Below are 20,722 nucleotides of genomic sequence, written 5' to 3'. Positions count from 1 at the left end.
TTTAACCAGTGCAATACCACCACCCAATTTTGTTCCGCATACCAGACCGAAGGCGGGCAATTGCCTATTGACTGGGGCAACGACTTTGGCAGGGATACAGTGGGATAGGTGTCCACAAGCGAAAACACTGGTGTGTGGTTGCCGTCTGCCAGGCACGTCGGTTGTATGAACCCCGCGGTGTTGGTGAAACGGAAGTTAAGAACAGGCTAGAAATAGTCGAAGTAATAATAAAGGCAGCAAATTTGAAGCGGTTTTATGCTTCTGTAACTCAATTTTTCTTATATTACAGATAAAAATGTATCTATAAAACGTTTCTTATTAAGCCACCTGAGGAAGACCTTCAAGGCGTGCGAAGTCGTCAGTTGCAAAGGACGCCACAAGTTATTTGTCCAGAGATCCGCCCTCTCCTTCTTCAGATTGACATCTGAAGGACGGAACTCATTCTTTTCAACAGTTGCCTCATAGTCTCGTTGAAGCATTCTGATTTAGTGAAGCAATGCGAAACTGGGACCACCGAAGTGACACCTATATTTATGTACTGTTTACATGTAACGTCAGAACGTGTATTCACAGCGGGCAGAAAACACGGTGGCCGTCGTCTGCCGTCGCTTGACAAGGTAAGGACGTCGTAAAAAACAGAGAACCAGAAATCACAGAGCGGAACCACATTAGCGAAGTAAAGCTGCCATTAAAGGGCAACCGAAAAGGTCTTAGATGATTTTGAAGGCCCCGAATGTGTCAACTCGCACGTGAACCGGACGAAACCTTTCTGGGGGAGGATTTGAAATGGTGGCTTAATCGCCGAGTAAAGCAGCGCCGGCGTTCAGTCTTCTCTGCAGTGCACAGCGACTGCAGGGGTCGCAATGATGACGTCACGTACGGCGGTGCTACGTTTCCAGCGCAAAGCGGGTGGTTTCAACGAAGAGAACGAGCGCCATCGAAGGTCACCCTCGTGAACTATTGCTCTGCGGCAAGGGACAACGCAATGCAGCATGAAAGCGAAGGCAGCGTACATCTAAAAATTCGACAACAGTGATGTCGTTCCGTACACCTCCGCGCACTCCTCAAGTGCAGCAAGGAGACGCCTGAATATCGTCGCGGTTTTAATCGGTAACTAGATCACCATTTTAACCGCTAGCGCAAAACTGATTTTCGTGCTTTACCTCTAGGTATTATCGATTCGAATTTTTGGATAACCTCAAATTCTAAAAAAAAAAAACATTTTAGCCTCCCTTTAAGTGTACTGTAACAACAAGAGCGGGTTTGGTGTGCACGATGAGGAAGTCGTGATTTATTCATCGTTTCTCACTCGAGGCAAAGCACTTTTTACTCTTTTATGATCAAAGTTAAGCCCGCTAATAAAGCATGCAATTTTTGGGCACGTTTACGATTTGTTATCTAAACTCCAGAGATAATCATTATAGTATTCTTGCAGGGCACCACGTAGTCAGAATCACTGAGTATACTGGTAGTATACATAATTTAAACGCAACAAAATGGCCTCCCACATTTATTTTTGCATAAGATACGATCGCAGCACCTAGCGCTCGCCGACCGTTCTTCACGCATCATTGCTCTCATCATTTTTTAGAGATTTCTTTTCCGGTATGCTATGAAGGATACTAATGTCGTTCAGCTGATGCACAAGGAAGCGCATGTCGTATTGGCTCAGGCTGACATTGTTTTCGGTTAGTTAGGTGCAAACATTTATTTCAGTCAAGTCGTTCATTGGGGTCAGCGGGTTATTGATGTCATTCTGTGCCAAAACTCGTTGTTGTAATTGAAGCCCACACGTTCATTAACTAGCCCCACCCGACGATCGTGGTCTGTGCGCACGTGCCCTTCTGGAGCAAGAGAAGAACAAGAAGAAGAAGAAGGATGGCGGACTACAAGGACGTTGTGCAGAGCTCCAAGAGGGATGTTCCTCTGCATACTGGCTTCAGTAGAGCCAGGGACCCACGTGACCTGAGCTTCATGGCCTACGCGCCCGCAGGTGAGGCGAGGACGAGCAGCAGCCGCGAGACGACCTCAAATGGAGCCGAGGTCCAGGGAGAGTTGCGCTGTCGACCACGAAGTGACACCTTTCTCGAAGGCAAGCCACGACCGACGTATTGCGGACAGCCCTCCACCGATCAGCTCAGCCGAGCCATTTCTTACCATTTCTGGGCATTCGCGTACTGTCAGCGACTTTTGCGCAAGGCCTCATTTTGGCCTGCGGTTGACTCGGGCCGCTTTGAACCGACTAGTGAGAAGCAACGTTAATAACTGTGCCTAATGACCCAGGCACTTTTTACAGTACGTACACGACGAAATACGGTGCACAGATCTTCAATACGGTGCTTCAAAAACATTGCCGGCTCCAGTAATATTGGGTTGAAAGATTTCACACCAAAATCTTTGCTTCCTGTAACCACAAGGCGATCAGCAGCCTTAAAGAGTAGAGCACCCTGGCGGCGATAGGTTTTGGACGAGTAAGACCGTACTGCACGAAACAAGAACCACTCCTTCTGTCGCGCGGTCAGTGTCATTCCATGAACGCTTTAAAAGTAACTCGACCAGCTACTCTGATTACTTCGACGAAACTTTTGACTGCACTTTTTCCGCGAGGAGTAGCTTGTATTCTTTAATTTGACCGCAAAGCATTCCGAGTATATCTGACTGACGCCTCACGCTTTGCAGCCGCTCAGTCTCTCAAAAACGCATGCAAATCAGTGTATTTGTGTCAGTCTTCATAAAACACACGCAACATTTGTGCGCACTCGTTCATACGCTGTCGGCGTTTAAAGGGCAGGTGGGCCCAGCGGCGCTCAGCGGACAGCGTCTTCCGGAGGCGCCCCGAGAATGTGGCGCAGGCGGAGCGACAACCATAGGCGAGGTTCATCGCCTGCTGCATCGGCGCAATCGGGGGAATTGCCATGGCGTACCGCTAAGCATGGTTTATTTCTGTGCTCTCCTGGCCAGTATCAACCAGCTCATCATTAGCAAGAATTATCAGCGCAGAGCTGCGCCATCTCCGAGTTTTCATGAGATGCTCTGCAGAACCGTTAGTACAGCTGCATGCCGCTCCTAGTCATTCGTGGATGCAGTACGCAGCAGTGGTTGAGTAAAGTCCCCAATGACTTCCTTCGGAGTCTCAACCTAAACTATGTAGACATACCACTACGGCGTACAAACTAATGTCTATTTTAGGACGCTATGAAGCCGTGCTAGGTCGATCACCGATCTGTACTTCATCCACACGCAGCAAGGCGTGGCATAGTCCATGCCTATGAATCATCTGTGACTGTGAGGGATCTGAGAATGTTAAGTAGAGGATGACGGATTCTGCAAATATAGGCATTAACCTATTAGCTGTCGCGTCAAACTCACAAGACGGAGCTTATGTGTTCCCAGAAGCCCTTTTTGGTAATACAGGAAATTTTATTTGCTTATTAGTTGTTTGCCAGCAATCTCAGAGAAGTAAGTATACCGAGAGCATGCGCGGGTGTTAGGAAACGTTTTAGCACATCCTCAATGAGGACGTCAAGGCTCAGGGGTAAATCAGGCATAAGCTAGGTACATCTTTCGCCCGTGCTCCCCGCGGCACACAACCGCTTTGTTGCGACAAAGCGACATCGATTTTCCCAAGCTTAACAGAACTTTAGGGCAGATCTTTCGCACAAAAAATTCTTGAAGTTTTTTTTGCTCACGAACAGTGTTCACCGGTTTATCCTCAGTGTTCCGGTACAGCCTTCTAGCTTGCGCCATTTCTCTTTACTTGCCGCAACCAGGCAGTCGTCAATTTCGTCGAAATAGTCACCCTCGCGTGATTCGCAAGAGATTCATATTTTCGTTTCCTGAAATGTGCAACATGGTCGCCTTTCGCTGCTTTAGTTTCTACCGACATATGCCATTGTTGTTAATGCGGCCACTACAATCGGGTTGAATGCTGAGAAAGCCTTTTTTATTTTTATTTTTTTCATAATACTCTCCGCACTCAATATATTTTTTTTCATACTCCAGTCTTTTTTATATCTGTATACTCTACTAATTTGACATTTTCTACTTCTGCAAATAAAGTCCAGGCCGTTATGTGGCACGTAGTTTCACTGCATGAAATAAAAAAGGAAAAAATTCGGTAGAGACAATTAGGACTGCTTACATGCAAGAAGCCGAAAGCCCGCCCACTCACTTCTTCAACGCATTCGTTCACCGTCCACAACAGACGACCACGCACAACCGGCCGCTATGAATACTTACGGTGAACTGTCGTGGCAGAGGTAATCGCGTTCCCACTCAACCGGCAACGTCGTACCTCTACATTGCTATTCGAAGCCGCCGCCCGCCGGGGCGCCGCTGCACCCCTTATGCAGCGCGCGCGGTGGCGTGATGTAACCCGATGCCACGCAGCTTGCAATGCTATCTATTATTAATCCGTGGCCGCGACGTGCGCTAAACTCCTGAACGCAGTCGCAGCCGTACCGCGCATCTCTCCCCCACAAACGGTCGCATCAGGTTGCATTCGGTTGCGCCAACCATCTGTGTGAGGGCGCCATGTTTTAAGTGTGCCATCGAGTGTAATCACCCACAAATACTGATTTTATCTCAATGGAGTAATTAAAGCTGTCGCCTTAATTGTTTTTAAGAAATTTCTCCTGGCTGCTCTTTGGCAACTCTGAGCGCCAGCCCTTGACGTTCTCATATCAGGTGATGCGAGGAATGGTTCATTAAATTTAGCATTATTGCCAAGGCAGAGAGATTGCAGCTCGGATACTGTCTCCTCTTCGGGAGAAAGAATATGGCAAAAAATTGAAAGAGCGATCAGACAACCTGATGAGACTGTCCTGCGTAAGCAGCGGAGTTTTGTTGTGTTTTGCCTTGATTCTTCCACAAATGGAGCATTAGCATATGAAGCTTTTATTCGGCAGCAGTATGAAATCTCACAAAAAGGGCAAGCAGGTAGAAAAGATGAACAAAAAATATTGTCACTTAGTGGGGACAGCAGTCAGGAGGAATGAAGTCGGACAAAAGTTCTTCTAAAAGAAAACTGTCTATTGGGCTGACTTGCGCCCACAATGGACTGAAACACTCGGCTGCGGCGAAGCGAGAAGCGTGCTCGGCGGTCGTCGAACAGAATGCCCGCCGCTGTCGGTCGTGCTCAATTTAAAGCTGATAGCGAAGTTTCTAGACAAAGCGCGCAAAGTTACTAGAACATTCTGAAACAACGTCGAATCAGCTCTGCCTGGCTACGATCAATCGAGATAAATCTAGTCACGTCCTTCATTGCAAACAAAGCGATAAAGCGGCGTGGCGCCACATTTGAAGAATGAACGAACACTGTAAAGATTCGCGGCATTACTCCCCTCTCAAAGAAGCATCGACCTGATGCATTAATACAAATAAGACGACTAGCAACAACTAAAACAGATCGTGTGAAAATCAACACAGTGTGTGGAAGCACACCCTCTTTTAGCGCACATAATAGGGCTTTAGACGGACGAAATGCAAAACTTCTGGTCGTACGCGGCGTCGCTGGGATGCAGTCATTGCGTCAGGGATGACTTCATAATCCAGTTCACCTAGCCGACGAAGCACTATGTAAGGGCCGAAATAGCGGCTAAAAAGCTTCTCACTCAATCCATGGCGGCGAATGGGCGTCCAAACCCTGATTTGGTCTCAAGGCTTGTATTCCGCGCAGCCTCTTCGTAAATTGTAGCGTCTGACGTCGGTCTGCGGCTGGCCTTTGATCCTTAACGGGGAAACTCTTCGGGCTTCTTCGGCGCGTTGAAGATAGCCGGCGACGTCGATTTTGCCTTCTTCGGAAACGTTGAGCAGCATGACGTCTAGAGTGGTCGTGGCCTCCCTGCCATGTACGAGCCTAAAACACGTCATTTGGGTGGTCTCCTGCACTGCGGTGTTGTAGGCGAAGCCGACGTAAGGCAGGATGACATCCGCAGTTTTGTGTTCGGCATCGACATACATGACGAGTATATCAGCGACGGTTTTGTTCAGGCGCTCGGTCAGTCGATTGCTCTGCGGATAGTATGCAGTTATCCTCCGGTACCTGGTGTGGCTATAACGCAGCATGGTTTGCAATAGTTCCGCCGTGAATGCTGTTACTCTCTCCGTGATAATCACACCGGGGGTGCCGTGTCGCAGAAGACTACACTCCACACAAAATTTGGCGACTTCTGCTGCTGTTCCGTTAGGTAGGGCTTTTGCCTCAGCGTAGCGGGTCAAGTGGTCGGTCGCTATGATGATACCCTTATTTCCAGACGATGACTTCCGGAAAGGGCCAAGCAAGTCTATGCCCTGCTGAAAGAGTCTTGAGCGAGGTTCAATGGAGTTCAGAAATCCTGGTCGGGTGGGAGGAGTCTTTCATCGTTGACAAACTCAACAGGTTCTCACATAATGAGCGACATCGGTAGACAGTCGGGGCTAGTAATATTTGTCTTGAATGCGGCGGAGGTTGCTAGTAAACCCTAGATGCCGAGTTGGCTCGTAGTGTGAAGCATCTAGAACTTCTTAGCGGAGACAAGCAGGTACAACAAGGAGGTAGGCTGTTTTGCTCGGTGCGAAGTTCTTCAGGAGGACATCGTTCTGTACACAGAAGGAAGACAGGCCTCGCTTGAATGAAGCGCAGGGGGGGGGGGGGGGGGGGGGAACCTTGCCTTCCAAGTACTAGATGAAGCGATTTAAGTCCGGAGTGATGAATGCGATCTCAATCGCGATCTCTTTCGTCGACCTCAATTTGCCAGTAACAGCTCTTGAGGTCTATCAATGAGAAATACTTGTCGTTGCTGAGGCGGTCCAGTGTGTCGTCGATGCGGGGGAGGCGGTAGACGTCCTCCTTTGTTATGTTGTTAAAGCGGCGATAATCAACGCAGAATCGAAGTGCGCCGTCTTTCTTTCTCAGCAGAACGACCGGTGCCGCCCATGGGTTGTTTGAAGGCAGGATGACGTCGTCGCGAAGCATTTCTTCCACTTGGTCCCGGATAGCAACTCCTCTTTGATGTAGGCGCAGAACTATGCAAACCGCCAAGCGCTAACCCATATGAATGCAGTACAAATGACACACTTGCAATTACGTTACGTTTAGTGCCGGCAGATGCGGTGTAGGAGGAGGAAAAACTACAGTAGTGACTAAAAATATACAACTCCTTTTTTGGAATTAACTTTTCTACCGACTAAGTTTTTTGCATCAGATTTTGGTGCGAAAATATCACTTTTAGCACAAAAGCAACAAAATGCTTATCAATATACTAAGCGACAATTTGTTGCCAATTTGTGAACGTGTCGGTTGTTGCGTTATTTAACTGTAAAATTGAGGCCAAAGTTTTAAGAATGCCTTTTCATGATAACCTAATTCGTTAGCACTTCACACACAATTTTCAGGCGATCATTGCTTGACTCAGCTGAAGCATGGAGTCCACTAAGTTGTCATGGAAGCTATAGTCTGTTTTCCCGATTTTGCAGCAGCTTCAAGACTTTCTGGTTGGCGCTGCTGGCTTTTTGGTCCCTCGGATGATGCGCGACGCTTATCCAAATATATTCAACTTAAATAACCTCAGTAGTTTGGTTTAGCTACTTCATGAGGTTTACCGTCCTCCTATTTACCCAATTTTTCACAAGCTTAGAAAAGTGCTGCTGGTCGTAATTCGTCCGAAATACTTATTGAGATCCGAGATTCTTGCATGACTATGAAAGCATAGCATTTTCAAGAAAACCCTGATCAACTTCTTAGCCCTTTGCACCTTGAATTAGGTCAAGGAGACGCTCACGAGCGGAGAATCTGTCCCGCGCCAATACGTCCCCGCCTCTGTGGTTTAGCCTGCGCAGTTCATAACGAGATCCATATACGCATGCAGTGAATCCCTTCATTCGTGCACAGCAAGAACTTCGATTCGTTTAATGAAATCACTCTTTTCCGTAAGGGAACGATCCATTCCAGGTGTTCATTTACCCATATCATCCTGGAAAGCCAATTCCTTTCACAGATTTGCGTGGTTTAAGATGGGCTCCTGTCATTTAGTTAAGCTCATTGCACATGACGTCTCAAAGTTCATGTAGATACTGCAAAGCCTGATAAATGGGTGAAATTGTCGAAAATGGCGATAACAGTCTGAGTTTATCAGCTTGCTGCAAAGAATGTCCTTCTCCACCACTCCATTGGTTCTCGCGTGTCTCCTGCGAAGATCCAAAAACCAAACCTTTTCTAACCTATATGGCTGCAAAACTTGACGCAAACATCACCACAAAAAGTGCCGTGCGCCATCAAATATTTGTGGCAGAGAACAGTTGCCATTTGAGCAGAGTTGATTATTTTATGTTAACATCACAACCCTTGCACACCCCATAAAAATATACAGTAATACATGTAACCGCAGAATATGTCACCTGAAACTGAGAGCAAGTTCACAATAATTTCTAAAAGACGGAAAAAGTACGCGAATGGAAGCGCTCATTAGTAGACAAAAAAACGAACAGAAGGCGAACAGTTATGGCCCCAACAACACCTCGCGAAAGAATAGAGCATATCTGCGCCGTAATACATTCAGAGAAAGCGAATAGGTGTTTAATATCTGTGATATTTTGAAGTTCCTGGAAACAACTTAAAATCCCACTTTTCTTCACTGCTGTGTATTCGGAGCCAGTACTAATCCCAGTGATAAGAAGCGCTCGCTCCGGTTAGATCCGTTGGCCATCTGTTGAGACTGAGTTAAACCAGGCGCTGCACGGGCAAGAGGGAGAGTAAATTATAATACATTAATACGCCAAATAAGTTGCACGACCTAGCGGCTATGCACATAACATCAGTAACTCTCTGCTTAAGAAGCACCCCCGCATTACAATCTGCGCAATAACACTGTAACAAGCGGGCAGCAGTTTCATCAAGAGGGGCAACCGATCTGTTTGGGAAACACGAGTGTAGAAGTAGCATTGTCCGCATCTTTCTGTAATTTTTCCAGCATTTGTTAGTGAAAGTACCAAATAGGCGTAGCCTACATTAATGATGTGCGTTCAGTTGAAAGATATCGGTTGTTCGTCAAGCGTATTTTTTTTTAAATAAGCGTCCATGTCTCCAGCCTCATTATTAATGAAAAAAGAACAGGCTCTTAGTTTCTGCAAGTTTTCTTTGAGTAAACCGTAGCAGAGTCACGTACGAAAATAGCGTGGCTTAACAAAACGTTCCGTTTTTCTAAAGGCCTTCATAACAGCTGCAGGCCTTGCGTGCACGTTTGTACACGTGACCTGAAATGGGAAGCGCAAGGAGAACGCATGCGGATATAAAGAAAGTGCTAAAGTGCGCAAATGCGGTTATGCGCCGTGCCATTTCGAAACAGGCTTCCGGAATCGCAGGAAAAAATTGCTTTTGATACACGACTGCGTGTTTTAAGCTAGCGCTGCAGCGGCTTCGATGTCCAAGATGTTTTTAGAAAACACAACCATTTTAAACTCTCGAAAATCTTCTCATTTGTTCACCTAAACGCTTTTTATGCGAACATTGAGTCCAAAGCTGTACAATTCAATCCCTGAACCCAATGATCAGTCAAGATGTAGAGATGAGAGGCTTCAGCAGACAGGCCTTAAATAAGCAATTCTGAGCACGAAAATTGAGGTCGTAAATATTAGCAGAAATAAGAGGAGGTAGCTTTTCCCCATTTACCCTGGAGCAATGTAGTGCTTGTATGACATACCACAGCTTGGGGAAAAACAAAGACAAGAATGCCTACATAGGAAAAGGCGTAGTAAGCCCATCTGTTCATTTCGTCAACGTAGTCACACGCGCAGCGGCGTGCTGTAACCCGGTGCGGCACAGCTGGCAATCCTACATGTGCATGACTTTATGTAGTTCCCGCCGCCTCGCGCCCCCTCTCCCAACAACTGCCCAGCAGATTGCATTCGGATGCGGCGGCCGTCTGCATGAGGTCAGTCTTAACTTTACATTTATAGATCCCTGGAAATCCTCATGCCAATCTTGGCGCAATGGGGCAGCGGTTAAGCGGTGTGTCATTACCCCGCAGTGGTATGTCCTGCCATCGGTCGTGCTTACGCGATCCTGGTAGCTTTTCCCGAGCAACCTCGCACGACCAATCGTTATTTAAGCGCCGCCTGCCATGTTGCATGAGGGCACCATCTTTTAGGGGCGCCAACAAGTGTTAATGCACACACACAAACGCACACAGACGGGATTTCGCTTAATGGGGCAAGTAACACTTACGGCTTTATAACATAGTGCCTTCTATTGTTGTTTTTTCTATTTGGTTATTATTTCCACCTGGAGGAGATTTTTGTAATGCGAAATTACGTGGCGACAAAGTCGGCAGTTTTTTTGCTTCAACGTGCTCGTCAATTCTCTCAATGCGATATAGGAGCTACGGTGCCTGCCCTCCTAGACGATGTGTTAATTCGCAGAAATCCACAGAATGTTTATTGCGCCTCAGTATTTAACTTTTTCCTGGTCTCTGCGCTAAATTATCCACGCGCTCCTTTCCCTCTCTCATTCGGCCTTCGAGCCCATACCTTTGCGAAGCACACATTGTTCAGAGTTCTAAAATTTCCGCCTCTCTGGCGTTCCATAGCCACGGCGGTAGAACCCAGGATGTCAAACACGCTCTCTGCCGCGGCCGCGGACTAATTATGTTCTTTTTTTACAGTGGTGTGAAATGCAAAACCTAATACAAAGAGCAAATCAATTTTTCACTGATTCCTTTTAGAATGACACGAACGGCACGTTACATCTTTGTGGCTAAGGTATCTGTAAGGCCACCGTGGCGACACGAACTGATGATGGGTGGAAGCACATCAGTGTCAAGAACTTGACAAGCAACATGAGCGGAAAGGGGGAGGTGGCGGTGTGCCTGAGGAAAGGCGGAAGAATAGCTCTGAAGGGAGAGCGTGGGGATACCCTTACTGGAGAGAGAATCGTGGCGTATTTGTTATTGATTCAGTTTGTGTTGTTAACGAGACCCTGGGTTCGAGGCTGAGCCCTACCCACCGGGTAATCGCCATCTCGCATGTTATTTTTGATTGGAGAATTGATGCTTAGGGCGGGCCACTGAAAATGACCGCCCCTAATTCTTTGTTAATTAAGTGTTTAAAAGCGCATGTGAACGGATGGAGGGCAGTCCAGTCCAGTCTAAGCTGGGTCTCCATGCTTAGCATGCAACGTGGTGCTACTTAGGCTCTAACCCGGCGGGTCGATGAGTAAAGTAGCGCAAAGTAATTTCTTTTGTAAATTCATTTCTGCTTCTTACGGCTTTACTCTCTGTATATGTATGTTGTAAATACATGCTCTGCTGTCATTATATACAAGCACGCCTCCTGTCCATCTTCCAAGCCGAACGAAACTAGAGGAAGGGTTCGTAAACCTTCCCCGAAGAAACGAACGACCTGAAATTCTACTGTGTTTTTATGAAATCTGCCTTTTTTGCAGCTGTAAAATAAATTATATTATTGAGAATTCGATACAAATGTATGACCGTAAGTTTTTCTTTGAAACTCGGTGTAAATTATTTGACAAAATTGAAATTAATATCACCATAGCGCATTGTATTGTGTCTGCAAAGTTGCCGCGGTGATAATAGTTCCGTGGCCTACATAAACTGCGCTGACACCTTTCTAGCAGAAAGGGCAGCAGAAATTGCCTCCTCCTATGTTGGAAATCAACTGATATTGATTTTGAACAGGGCTGCTTTTCTGCTCGACTTTGCCATATGTTCATTAACTTTGCAGGTGCGACAGTGCACTCGTGTCAACAGCCCGGCACGCAGCTGCCTGCGGCCCCAGTGAGCTCACGACCGAAAGAAAACCCCGGCCAGGTGAGCGCCCTCCCTTGATGGCTTTGCAACTTCGCTGCCTCAAAGAGGCTTGGAGGAGTTTAGGGGCACGAACATGTTGCAATCACCTAGGGGTGCGCGCGACAAAAATGGGGCCTCAAAAGGAACATCGGCCACGTGGCTCCTCCTTTAACGCAGATTCTGCCTAATGGGCTGATTTCAAAACAGCTCACAACGCGGGGCTCATTACGCCTCGTGACCAGTACACATTCATGACAATTATTCCTATTCAAGAAGATTTCGCTCTTGGGCGCTTTCCAGGAAGCGCTTCATGTGCAACAGCTCTCATAGGAAGGTAATAAATCCGCGCTTCTGGTTTTATAACCCTGTCACATAAGTATTTCGAACGCCATCAAACCGACTGTCTATCAACTCAAAGGCGATCGAGCGCTGCTACGCGAGCAATTTCAATGGTCATCGAGTCAGAAGTCTATCGAGTCAACCGAGCAGCGCGGAACTCTAACGAGATTTTGAGCGCCTTCGAGCGCTGCCCAAGGTTGCTAGCGTTGCTTCGAACGGCCCCAAGCGCACTTTCGTACACGATACATTCACGGTATAAAAGCGCAAACAAACATTATTCGCCTGGACATAAATGGGAGCAATCTGTACAATAATTTTAAATTGTTATCTGTCTTGTTTTAAGCACATTAAGCTCATTAAATTTTACGTTGCGGGTATTGCGCTGCTTGCGTACGTTGAAAAGGACGCGCCCTGCAAACCGGCTTCACAGCGATAACAGCTTCGTCGCTGATCTCTCAAAGCAATATCGTGTTCTAAAATGTATTCGCCTTCGATTTCCCCAATCTTACCTTCGCATAAAGTTTCAAGAGACGAATAGCTTTTGTTTTTCAGATATAAGGGCGATTTTTGAGGTGTTAAGCCTGACGAAGCAGCGCTCTGACGCAGTTCCACTGGCTTGGTTTTGACTCGCCTTGTGTTAGAGTGGCTACAGTAGTGTCTGCATCTGTCAGTAGATGGCGCTAGGAACAACGCGCGGCGTCTGTCGCGTACGTGCAACTACAGTGCAACTAAAAGGGTTTTAAACGACATGCCCGTTTAAATGTATATGTTCTTAAAATATTTTTGTTTGTTATTTGCGCAAAATTCAAAGTAGCGATTGTGGCACCACACAAGCTTAGCGTAAGACACGAGGATCATTTGAGTGGCCTTTCAGATTTACCCTGTAGCAGCGACACAACTCCTTCGAGTTCGATGGCGATTGAGAATTTCGAAGGCCCTAGACTCAATGGCCATTGAAACTGGGCGTGTGACAGGAATATTAGACGCACTTAATCTAGGCAATGAGACAGCTTTTGCCGTGGGAACAACTCCTTCGGGTGTAAATAACAGGATTTATTATAACCGCATCCATAATTCACAGTGAACTCAATATCGTCCAGATATTGATGGCTGCATGAAAATTTTAGCGTACTTTTGTGCACTGATGTGCTCTTCCCTACCTCATAGCCTTCTCCTGCAGGCTTAAATGCCGGACACCGCAGGAGCCTACTGCTTGAAGTGAAATGTAAAGCATGGCCGCCTGCTGTGCGCAAGAGAAACCCACGTAGTCGAACTTAACCATCCTCTATGAACCTCAACTTTGTCTTTCTTCTTTTACTTTCCCCTCGTCCCGTCACTCAGGGGCGTATTTACGGAGGCCCCCGAGAAATATCAATCCATTTCTTTGAAAGCAGTTTTAATTTTTTTTTAATTTTCGCCACGGATGTCCGTGGAGCAGCGGAATGAACGCCCCCTGTCCAGTTGGGACCTTTAAAATAAGGGAGCAGGGTTGGTATATCTTCCATTTCCGATCACCCGTGAAAAATAATAGAAATTTTGACCAAAGCTAGTTTGAGTTCCATCTCTTCAAAGCCTGTGTACAGCATCTCTAGTTTCTCATACATGGCGATGAAAAAGCGCGCCGGTGCAATGATAAAGAGCGAATAACTACGATGCGTTGCGTTCATTCTTTCTGATTAGTTGGCATTTGGCGTTGAACTGTTTCGACAGGAATGCAGATCTCACCCTCCACTCCGCTGGCGTAGCAAGGCGTGCCTCTTACTCCAGTGGCCTGAGTAGGATTTAAAATGGGATACCTGCTTATTTCTGTGGGATTGCATCGTTCTGCCTTTTGAAGCTTCTATGCACTGTTCTGTTTCATTCACATATTGGAGAATTTTCCGAAACCACATCTACGCAATACCATGAGAGAAAACCACTGCGCATTACTTGGTCTACTATCTTGATTGAGGCCTTAGTGTCGGCTGTAGAAAGTAATGGCAACCATTTCGCGACACGTATTCGTCTGCTCGTTAAAGCGATTCGCTCTGATTGCAAGATTTTCATTCGTACACACTCACATGCACGCGGTTGCGCGCGCAAGCACACACTAACACAGCCACACGCATTCGTGAGCGCGAAAACCAATCTCTCTAGTTTGTTGTGCGGTTCCTCTGTCTCCTCTATCGTCCTTTTATTGTTTCCCTTGAATACTAAAGTCACAACTCAGACATCCTAGCTGATCCAAGAGGCCTAGCTGGAACGCATGGCGAGCGGGAATCAACCCACGTGCCGCAAAACAGGGTCGAACGAGGCCAGCAAACAACCTTCACCTGCTTGTTTCTGCTTTCCTGCCTGTCGTGAGACTTCCACAAAACCGTAACACTTCCCTCATCGCAGGCGAAGCCTTCTAGGCGAGTCGGGCATCAACGCGAGGTTGGCACAGTTCTAGCTGCGCAACATTACTGAGTTCGGTAGGAGTAGATGTGTCGGCCGCTTTTGGTGACGCGCGCAATCCGACAGGTGAGGTAACTGATTTTCTACAAAATAACATAGGGACCAGTATAGTTTGCGAGCATTTTCTCGCTTAAGCCACGCTTCCTGGCTGAACGGTAAAACCACACCAGTTCGCTAGGGAGGTACTATTGGGGACAAAAGTGCGAGCCGAGAGTTTTTAGAAAAACGTTTATTTTAGCTGCACCTCGCTATCCAGTCGGCTGATATTATATGAAGGCATTGAATGCCTAAATGATCCTTCCTCTGATAGCAATATCAAGCGAGTTGGGCAGCGAGGTGGCGCTACAACAAACGTTTTTCAAAGAACGCAAGCTTTTCTCACTGACAGTACGTGACTTGGCGATGGTGGGTGGTCATCGTAGCACACTTAGGAGCGCTCTTCTAAGGAGCAAGTTATAAGGCGGTGTATTCGGCGGTCTTCTTCAGCATGGCAAAGAATCTCAGGAACCTCAGGACGGTCGTCAGTGAAGAAACGGAGGTTGCTATCGAGTGCGGACAGAGTGGAATGAAAAATGAACTATAGGCGATTGTTTCGAGTCTAGCGGCGTTGTATGCACATGTGATAGAAGCTACAACAGAGTCGCAGTCTTTGTGGTCGGAGGCGACTTACATGGAGAGGATGTTGGTGAGTGTCCGGTTGGTACACAATGTCAAACCATTAGTTTGTCTATGATAAGAGGTAGAATGTCGGAACTGCGAGGTGTACAACCGTAGAAGTTCTTCGACGACATAGGCGGTAAATTGTCGGCTTCCGTCGATGACTAAATTCACGGAGGCCAATCGCGTAGAATAACAGAGTGCAGCAGAAAGACGGAGACCTGACCTTCAGTAGCCCAGGGGAGAGCAGCTGGCTCACAGTAACTAGTATCGTAACCAGTGCAGAGAACGATCCAGCGGATTCACTTATGAGACTCGGGAAAAGGACCCAAAAGGTCTAATAAGACCTTCTAGAAAGGAGATCTTGGAGGCGTCACAGGATGAAGGAGACCAAGAGCGGTACCGTTGGGAAGCTTGTGGCTCGCACACCGGACACAGCTAGCCACATCCTTCCAAGTCGTATCGTACATACGCAGCCATTAGAAATGTTTTTGATGCAGTACAGTCTCCAACCAGATCTCAGATGTCCCGAAGTGGGGTCGTCATGCGTGACGCGCCAAATTGAGGAGCGTAGGCTGACAGGCACCGCCAGAATAAAGTGGATGTCAGTGGCAGAACAGACCTTCTTACAAAAAACGCCAGCTCGTAAAGAAAATGTACTGGAAGCTGAAGGGGCCTGCACAGCGGTAAAAAATGTCTTGAGGTGCTGGTGCTTCTATTGTTCCTCGCGGAACGTGGGGGCATCAGGGAATCGGGGCATCACACGAATGATTTAATGTTCAAAGTTATCGGTGTCACATTCTATCGTGGCAAGCGGCAACCGAGAAAGAAATTAGGAATGACGAGTAAAATATCAGACAGTCCGCATCACCGTGTTGGCCTCCACTTTTTTACTAAATTGTGTAATCAATGTCTTGCAAACGGATTGCACAGCGTGACGACGGCCAGGCAGGTCACGGAGTTTGACCACCAAACGCAGGGAATGGTGGGCGGTAACCACTTGAAAGGTCGCCCGTGTAGGTAGCAGCGAAACCGCCAAACCGCGATAACTGCCGCAAGGCACTCCTGCTCAGTAAGGGTGTAGGTAATTCCGTTCAGGTTTGCTTGAGGACAGACTGGCGTAAGCAACGTGCTCCTTCTGGCTATAACACTGAATCAAAATAGCACAAATGTCAATACCACTGGCGTCAGTATGCACTTCCGTTGAAGCCGAAGGATTGAAGTGCGTATTATTGCATTCGATGTTAGGAGCAACTTAAGCTGGCGAAAATGGGAGTCACACTCGGAGCTCTACTCGCAGGGAGCGTCTTTGTACTGGCGAGAATTGAGTGGGTGAGCGCTGTCTGCAAAACGGGCAATGAAGCGGCAAAAATATTAAGATTCCGAAAAAACATCAGTCCTTTTAGTCTGAAGGGTGGAAAAAGATACAAGCGCAGTCTTCTAGGGTCAGGTGGGACACTTTCACTGTCGATGAGATGCCCGAGCAATAATGTCGGACGTTCACCGAAGCGACCCTTTTTTGAATTAAGTACCAGACCAGCATGCTCCGGGCAGTCGAGTACAAAGGTGAGGCATTCGTTGTGCTCAATGAAAGTCAAGAAAAAAATAACATCGAGGTAGCACACTTGCCCTTTCATTCCACAGAGGATAGCGTCCATAAAGCTCTCGAAAGTTGCAAGAGCATTGCAGAGCCCAAAAGGTATGAAATTAATTTAAAAAAGGCAGTCGGGCGTGATAAAATCAGTTTACTGCCAGTCCACATGCACCCCCCCCCCCCCCTATGCACCAGCATGTGGATCTGCCAGTAACCCAAGCGCTGACCGAATGATAAGAAGCCTGAGGCGTAGAACAGGCAATCGATGGCGTCATTAATACGGGTAAGGTTGTGCACGTCTTATGCGTTACAGAATTCAGGCGGCGGAAGTCTACGCAAAAACGCTATGTACCATCTTTCTGCTTGGTAGAATGCATCTTGAAACCACGGAAAAAAGACAAGGCACAAGAAACTAACTTGACAGAGCACGGAACTTCAACTGGTTTATTACAACAATGTATCACATTTATAGTCATCGTAATCACATTGTAACATGACAAACGATCGTCACGTAACCATTGTGCGCAGGCGTGTACGGGACGTCATGCAATCTAGTTATGAATACTCCTTATCAGACAGGTTTACCGAGGTTTTGCTGACACACGAGCCGGATTCCTTCTTGATACAGCAAGCCTCGCACACTTCTCTGCTTAGTTTAGACCCGAACTTGTTCAGGATTGTGGTATCGCGGAGCCGAGGCGTGCAACCACGGCAGTGGCGACAATGGTCGGCGACATGCCTTCCCCCCGCCAATGCACCTACTCCTGCGTGGTGCTCCTGAAGTCTGTGTTTATACGACGTCCAGTTTGTCCGATGTAGCTTTTGCCACAGGGCAGGGGTATACGGTGAATGACCCCCCTTGTGCACGGGGCAAATCTTTCTGCGTGTTTGATACTGCATTCTTCCTTGTGCTTTTCGTGCACCTTGTTCCATAGGCCGGCCAGTTTTTGGGGTGCGGAGATCGCCGGCACGTCGCACGTCTGAGCAACTTTTTTCAAGCGATACGAGATCTGGTGGTAGTATGGGATGGCAACGGGTCTCTTGCGTTGCGCTTCTTCGTGCGGCGGTGCTCAGGTACGCCCCTGGCTTCACTGGCAAGAGCCTCTAGCACAGAGATGATTAACTCCTCAGGGAAACCAGCACTCGTCAGCCTTTTTAGCTGGAAACCCACGCTTTATGCCAGTTCATGGTTGGAGGACTTGTCTAGAGCGGCACGCAGGAACTTTTTTGCGATACCCCTTTTAACAAGCTTGGAATGAGCTGATTGGTGGCTTAAAATAGCTTTATTTGAGCGAGGCTGATACCTCCAGCACGCTTTGGTTTCGCGGACAACAATACAGATATCTAGGAATTGCAAGGATCCTTGCGCTGGCACCTCATGGGTGAAGCTAAGACCAAAAGAGCACTCGGAGAAGATTTCTAGAACCCGGTGCACCGCAGTCATACGCCCCTCATGCGTGACCCCTTTCAGGAAAATAGGGTAATCATCCACGTATCTAAAAACCTTAGCCGAGTAGGCTGTGTCAAGGCGTTCAGCAATTCGCTTGTCACAGTAAGATAAAAATATTACGAAAAAAAGGGGCTATGCAAGAACCGGTGGTCTTCACCGTCCCCCATAAACTGGCCGGCCTATGCAACAAGGTGCAGGGAAAGCACAAGGAAGAATGCGGTATCAAGCACGCAGCAAGGTTTGTCCCGTGCAAAAAGGAGGGTCGTTTACCGTACACCCCTGTCCTGTGTCTAAAGCTGCATCGGTCAAACTGGAGGTTGTATAAACGTCAGACTTCTGGAGCACCACGCAGGAGTAGGCGCATTGGCATTGGGAGGGCATGCGGCCGACCATAGTTGCCACTGCCGTGGTTTCAGGCCTCGGTTCCGCGATACCACTATCCTGAAAAAGTTCGGGTCTAAACTAAGCAGAGAAGTGTACGAGGCCAACTGTATCAAGAAGGAATCCGGCTCGTGTGTCTACAAGACCTCGGTAAACCTGTCTGATAAAAAGTATTTATATCTAGATTGCATGATGTCCCGTACACGCCTGCGCACAATGGTTGCGTGATGATCGTTTGTCATGTTACAATGTGATTACAATGACTGCATAAATGTGACGCTCTGTTGTAAGAAACCAGTTGAAGCTCCGCGCTCTGTCCTGTTAGTTTCTTTCTCATCCCTTGTCTTTTTTGTGTAGTTTGAAGATGATTTCTACTAATAGTCACCAACTAGCCCGTCTCTATTATATTTCTGCTTGGCCAGAATGACAGGGGCGGCCCAAGAACTGCAGGACTCTCGAACGGGGTCAACACACTTCCACCTCCTCGTCCTTGCTTCCGCTTTCCTGCCTCTCGTGTGAAATCCACAAGGCCGTGATAATTAGCTGTACAGTAGTGTCCTAGGGACCGTAAATAAGGTTCCGATTTTTAAACCTATTTGCCTTCCTGAATATACCAGCTAAAGAGCAAGCGGCCAGCGTTGTCTGACAGTTTGTGAGTTCAGTCTTTGGGCTTCAAATTATCTCACCACTTCTACCTTGCAAAATGTATTGCAATTTGTGTCATGGAAAAGTGATACTTCAAAACTCACGAAGTAAGAAAATTAAAAACAAATACAATGGAGGTTAGCATCTTAATATCTTTTCATGAGCTGGCGCAGCGCAAAAGCCCTTTTTGCAGTAGATTAACGCCCTCTGACCTCTGCACTTTGGTAACAGGGGTTCAACGTCCAGGACACCACATATTGAAACATTTGGGAGCACATTTGGGCGCTAGTGTTTATCTAACGGCAGTGATGTTTTGTGCAATAAAAAAATTCTCTTGCTTAAACATGAAGACACTTTTTTTCAGGCATATTTTCTCTGCAGCACTTTGAAAAATCTCTGCATATTTATCTATGTTATTTGATAGCATTTCTTTTTTGACGAGCTTTATTCATCATGATTAGCGCGGGGGAATGTGCAGGCATTAAAATATATATGTCTTGCTCTTGACCGTCATCGCTGATGCTCGCTCCAGCGCTTGTTTCAAGCAGAGCTGGTCAGTGCAGATATTTTCTAGCCACGAAAGCCTATGCCACGAGTTAAAAGTAAAGGGTATCGGGACTCCGCTTTTAAGCATTATTATAACAAAAGATGTTGCAGATTTAAAAGAAAGACAACACAAAAGCAGAAAAATTCCTAGCTTGACGTCTATTATCGCTCGTGACTTTTACAGTTGACGCTAGTGTCCGCACAACTTCAGTACCATATTTACTTAGCAATTTTCCGGTTATGTTTAAAAGATGACACTGTAAAAATAAATATCGTTGTAAAATTGCACAGTCCACCCGACAAGATCCATTAGACGCCATCACGAAAATAATTTGTCCGGCAAGGCTTACCTCATATGGCTCATCCTGCAGAATCGTGAAAAACGCGTCACTAGATACACCGCAGTACTTGCTCCTAGCGGAAAGACAACCGTAAATGTATATGAAAAGTAACTGAGTTGTTATTATCCGCAAGCACTGAAGCGCAGCCACATGGCTACAAAGCTAAATATCCTGTCTTCACAAAGACTGTCAACTCCTAACCAACCCTTTGGAAGCCGCACACAAAAGCTTAGAAGCCCCTTAGCCCTGCTACGCAACTTCCCAAGCGCCGTTACGGTACGCATGCATCAGTATCGAAGCATTTCTTATTGAAAAGCGCTCCTTGGCCGCTCCCTCTAGAATCAGGGCCACGTCATGAACCCCGTCCCATCCCTCGATGAGCCAAGCACCGAGCAGCGGAAACTTCCAACACGTTCCTACTGTTAACCAGTTCGCATCCTTCAACCACTATACTCCGCGTGTGTGATGTCATGCCTCTCTGTCAGCGTTTGAGCGTCACGCGTGAAAACACAAGCCAGGAAAGGTTTCCGAAATATTTTTCAGTCTTCGAAGA

The 20,722-nt window shown here is 47.0% G+C and overlaps 2 protein-coding genes across 4 annotated transcripts in view; one reads left to right on the top strand and one right to left on the bottom strand.

Moving 5' to 3' along the window:
• The window catches only part of LOC144134653 (thiopurine S-methyltransferase-like), a 123,095-nt gene extending 118,854 nt beyond the window's left edge, over window positions 1–4,241 (bottom strand). For all 3 annotated transcript variants that reach the window (XM_077667516.1, XM_077667514.1, XM_077667515.1), the window contains exon 1: window positions 4,142–4,241. Coding sequence is in view for 2 of the 3 variants with exons in the window: in XM_077667514.1 (XP_077523640.1) it covers window positions 4,142–4,143 (2 nt within the window). In the remaining variant the exon portion in view is untranslated. The remainder of the gene's footprint in view (window positions 1–4,141) is intronic.
• Window positions 4,242–11,453: 7,212 nt separating this feature from the next.
• Window positions 11,454–20,722, top strand: part of LOC144133801 (uncharacterized) — a 53,983-nt gene continuing 44,714 nt past the window's right edge. Inside the window, exons 1-2 of the mRNA XM_077666897.1 lie at window positions 11,454–11,463; window positions 11,716–11,801. Coding sequence (XP_077523023.1) covers window positions 11,454–11,463; window positions 11,716–11,801 — 96 coding nt within the window. The remainder of the gene's footprint in view (window positions 11,464–11,715; window positions 11,802–20,722) is intronic.

The sequence above is a fragment of the Amblyomma americanum genome, chromosome 5 (genome assembly GCF_052857255.1).
Source record: "Amblyomma americanum isolate KBUSLIRL-KWMA chromosome 5, ASM5285725v1, whole genome shotgun sequence".
NCBI classification, from domain to species: domain Eukaryota; kingdom Metazoa; phylum Arthropoda; class Arachnida; order Ixodida; family Ixodidae; genus Amblyomma; species Amblyomma americanum.
Note: the sequence above shows the minus strand (reverse complement) of the source record. Positions and strands in the feature narration are given on the sequence as shown.